This window comes from Haemaphysalis longicornis, unplaced genomic scaffold, assembly GCF_048455015.1.
Source record: "Haemaphysalis longicornis isolate Haplotype H1 unplaced genomic scaffold, Haemaphysalis longicornis Haplotype H1 scaffold_8, whole genome shotgun sequence".
Lineage (NCBI taxonomy): Eukaryota > Metazoa > Arthropoda > Arachnida > Ixodida > Ixodidae > Haemaphysalis > Haemaphysalis longicornis.
This window is the reverse complement of record NW_027526445.1, coordinates 84164562-84168967: the sequence shown is the minus strand read 5'-3', so window position 1 is coordinate 84168967 and position 4406 is coordinate 84164562. Positions and strand designations below refer to the sequence as shown.

General features: G+C 49.2%; 1 protein-coding gene across 1 annotated transcript; it reads right to left on the bottom strand.

Annotated features, from left to right (window-relative positions):
* Positions 1–2324: 2324 nt before the first annotated feature.
* On the bottom strand, positions 2325–3721 carry LOC144149344 (uncharacterized). The gene has a single exon (XM_077680903.1). It carries the CDS (start codon positions 3719–3721, stop codon positions 2426–2428), a length of 1296 nt encoding a protein of 431 aa, XP_077537029.1. The 3' UTR covers positions 2325–2425.
* Between the last annotated feature and the right edge of the window lie 685 nt (positions 3722–4406).

Genomic DNA, 4406 nt, shown 5'->3' with positions numbered 1-4406 from the left:
GCGGCTTGTCTCCTCCAGTAAGGGTCACTGTCAGCATAATACTCTAGGGGAACACCAAGGTACTTGACCGGTGTCGTCACCCACTTTACATTTTGAAATACCACCGGTGTTGAACTCCACTCTCCGTGCCAGATGCCCAGGCACTTGTCCCAGTTTACAGCACATCCACTAACATAACAAAACCATTTAACTGTATTAATGACCCTAGCAATGCTTTGTTGATCTACGCAAAATACAGCGATATCGTCCGCGTATGCTAAAACTTTAATTTCAGCTGCATGAAGTTGAAATCCCTTGACAGTGTCGTTTTTTATTATGCTTAAACATAATGATTCAATATATATGCAAAAGAGGAGGGGGGAAAGAGGACACCCCTGCCTCACGGACCTCTGCACTTCTATACGCCTTCCAACCGCTTTGTTAACGATAAGTCTAGTTGTACAGTTGTTATAAGCCATGCGCACACCCCCTAGAATAACTGATCCGATGTTACTATGTTCCAAAACCGCCATAAGTCCATCGTGGGGCACACGATCAAACGCCTTTTCTAGGTCTACCTGTAGCATTGCGACGCCTGTATGCGTCACGTCACAAATCTCAAGCACACTCCGTGCCTTGTGTATATTCGTAAAAATTGACCTGCCTTTAATACCACATGTTTGATGCGGCCCCACTAAGATGCTAATTACGGTCTGCAACCTTCTAGCCAATATTTTCATTAGTATTTTATAATCAACGTTTGTTAAGCTTATGGGCCGGTACGATGTGACTTGGCGGAGTTTGACAATATCATCTGTTTTGGGAATTAAGATCGTGTGGGAAGCCGAAAACGATGGTGGAAGCGTTTCGAACATATACGCTTCTCCAAACACAGCAGTTAACACAGGGGATATGTCATGTTTAAAAGCCTTATAAAAAGCAGCACTCAGGCCATCTGGGCCTGGTGACTTTCCCAGGTTTAAGTTGTCAATAGCTTCCTTAACCTCCTCAACGGTGATAGGGGATTCCATAAATGACTTTGCTTCATCGTCAATTTTTGGCAGGAGTGACACAAATTCACTTTCAAACTTTGCCAGTTCAATAGGGCTTCGAGAAAACAAGGTCCTATAGTGTTCAAAAAAAGCACGTTCAATATCTACTTTTTCACTGCTAATTGTGCCATTATATTCAATCTCCGTTATTTCGTTACGGCGAGCGTATCTTTTTTCCGTCCCCAGCGCTCTCTTGGTCGGCATTTCGCCCGCTATAAATTTTTCCGCTCTCGCCCTGACAAGCGCTGCGTGATACCGCTCCGCATCTATCTGCTCAAGTTTAGCTTTTGTGGCCCGTATCTCTTCTTTAAACGCCCCCGGTGCTCGCCTTTCTTCAGCAACCATCGTCTGCAACATAGTGCGCAACAGGCTTTCTTGCTTTTGTTTCTCCTTTTTAATGGCACTTGCCCTTTCGATTGCTCCCATTTTTATTTCTTGTTTGAAGTGTTCCCATTGAACGCCGTATTTTTCACTGCTGCACTTTTCTATTTTTTCCAAAGAGTTTCTTACTCGTTCCATAAAAATATCATCTTCTAAGAGTTTGTCATTTAATTTCCATAATTCCCACGTAAATTTCTTGGTGTTTTCCTTTTTACTACCAAGGCAAAAGCAAACTAAGCAGTGGTCGGAGAACGAAACAGGGGATACGGTATAGTCACAACACGAAGGCAGCAATTCGGCTGAAGTGTATGCCCTATCCAAGCGGGCGTGGCTAGCCCCTTGAAAATGTGTAAACTGGACATCTTTTCCGCTGCCAAAACAATCTCCCACGTCTTCCAGACCGAAATCATTCACAATTTCGCAGAATAATACAGTGCTTACATCACGATAAGGCGTATTGCTGGTTTTGTCCCATTCCGAGCAAACACTATTAAAGTCACCCAGTAACACTGTATATCGTTCGCTGCTGCAGTATTTTCCTATTTCTTCAAAAAAATCGCGCCTTTCTTGCACTCTAGTTGCTGCATATACACAAATCACTCGCCACTGCTCTGATGATAATGAGAAATCACAAAATACAAAGCGCCCATTTTGGCATGCTGTTACGTTTTCAATCACCACCTCTAACGACTTGCGTATCAGAAGAACACAGCCTGCCGACAGTCCAACAGCGTGGCTAACACATACATAGTTACGCGTTGTAAAAGGCCGCACCATAACGTCGGTCTGGTCCTCACTTTCGACTTTCGTTTCCTGAATGGCGATGATGTCAAGATCTTTCTCCGTTACAATGCGGTACAGTTGATTTTGTCTCCTCCTAGCTGAGAGTCCTCGTACATTGAGGGTAGCTAATCGAAATGGCTTATGGAAGGACAACATTTAGGGGAACCAGACCGAGCGCATGGCGCTTACCTTAATCTCACGCCGTATGATGTGCGTTGGCCTACACGTGTTCACGTAATCTTAGTGCCGCCTTGTCCAGGCGACAACCCTCCTGGCTTGGCTGCTGCTCGCTGATTCTTTTTTCCCCGTACGGCCTGCCACGGTGCCTCTGGCTTTCGCTGGTTGGGTTCCTCCCCAGCCTCTGGGCCATCTTCATGGCGGCGCTTGTTTGGCTGCACCTCGAAGTCCATTATTGCGCTCTCAACTCCGGTAGTTTCAACGCTGTCCCCTTCTTGAGCGGCGGCGTCCGCCTCCCGAGAAGAGTCAGCTGCTGGCCCGATGTTCCCCTGCGTCTTCACTGTCTTGCTCGCGTCCATTTCCGTAGTGGCCTTGCCCGTTGCCTTCTCAAGGCTGTCCCCTTTTGAATCACCGGCGTCCGCCTCCAGAGAAGAGTCGGCTGCTGGCCCAATGCTTCCCTGCGTCGTCACTGTCTTGCTCGGTTCCTTTCCCGAAGTGGCCTTGCCCGTTGCCTTCTCGAGGTTAGCGTTCGGGGGTTCAGGCGTTGCGGGCGCCGCTGCACCTTCGGCTTCTTCTTCGTCCATAACGAGGTCGCTGTTGTCTCCCTCCAAACCTCGACCCACAGCCCGGGCGTACGAGCGGGTGCAGTCTGCCTGCTCGTGCCCGAAGGCGTGACATTCAGAGCACCTGGGGACCCGGCATTCTCGGCGAATATGACCAGCCCTCTGACACCTGAGGCACATTGGGGCTCGTCCAGGCACCGCGACGAGCACAGTGCCGGGGCCCAACCGCAGCTGATGAGGCAACCTGTCCGGAGTGACACCTTCGTGCAAAACGAGGCGCACAATCCGTGTTGTCGACTCGGAGTTCTCAAAGTCCTCGACACGCCACTTATCACTCGTCACCTCCTTCACGTCGCCGTACTCGGAGAATACCTTGCGTATGGTCTCGTTGGTCACGTTGAAGGCGACCCAGTGCAGCTTCACCCGGAGTTCGTGCCTTACTGGGTCAACGACGAGGCAGGGGCGTCCTTTCACTTTGAGCGGCCCGCGTTCCAGCAGTTTTTTCTTCGCGTCGTGCGTCCGAAAATTAACGAGCCATACGTGAGACATCTGGAACGCTCCTATGCCACCAACTTCCTTTATAACATCGGCGTCTCTCAACGGTTCTCTGAAGTCGTCAATTCTATACGGTCGACCGCCGACGTCGCAATGCAGAACGACCACACGATTCATCGCTTCTCCGGTGGGCAGGGGGGGCAGAACAACACGGTAATCCTTTGGCAACGACGAATACGGTTCACCACGGCCGGCGTCGGCCGTTAACGCAGCTCGCACGGAGCCAACCATCCTGCGTCCGCTCCACGCTGATATCAGTGTTAGTAACGCGCCTTATATCTTTAACGCATTCAAACTACGTCGTCAGCGGCGTGCGTTGGCGACTCAGCGGCGTTATAGCGGCTTGATAACTGCGTGGTGTACACGTGATACTACAAACCCGATGGAAGAGATGGAAGAGAAGGCGGCGAGGCGGTGGGCTGCGGGGGCCGAGCGCAAGCGCCGCAAGCGGGCCGACAACCGTGCATTCGCACTTTCACATTCTCCCCCTCGGGGAAATGCGGGGGAATTTTTTCTTTCATTTCGTTTTATAAATTATCAAAGTCATTTTTCTTTCATTTTTTCAGTCTGAAAGCTCCCCCTCAGGCTATGCTCCTGGTCGAATAATATATGCATTAAAGAAAGGAAGATAGCAGTTTGTAAACCCTGTTATTATGACATGGCTTGACATTTCATGCTTACAAACTGGTCCGATTTTCCACTTGCTATGGGAATCACATTGATTTGCAATGCGCTATGCATAGAAGGAGAAGCTGAAATTTTAAGGATGTGCAATGCCGTCAGGATTTCCATTAGGGCATGAACCTTCCATCTGCTGGGAAAAATAAAAAGAATATTGCCGCTTTTAAGAAAGTGCAAAAGTACAGTTTTAGATGAGCGGGTTTACGGCCAGCGGAGCGCAGACGCCAGTGTGCCT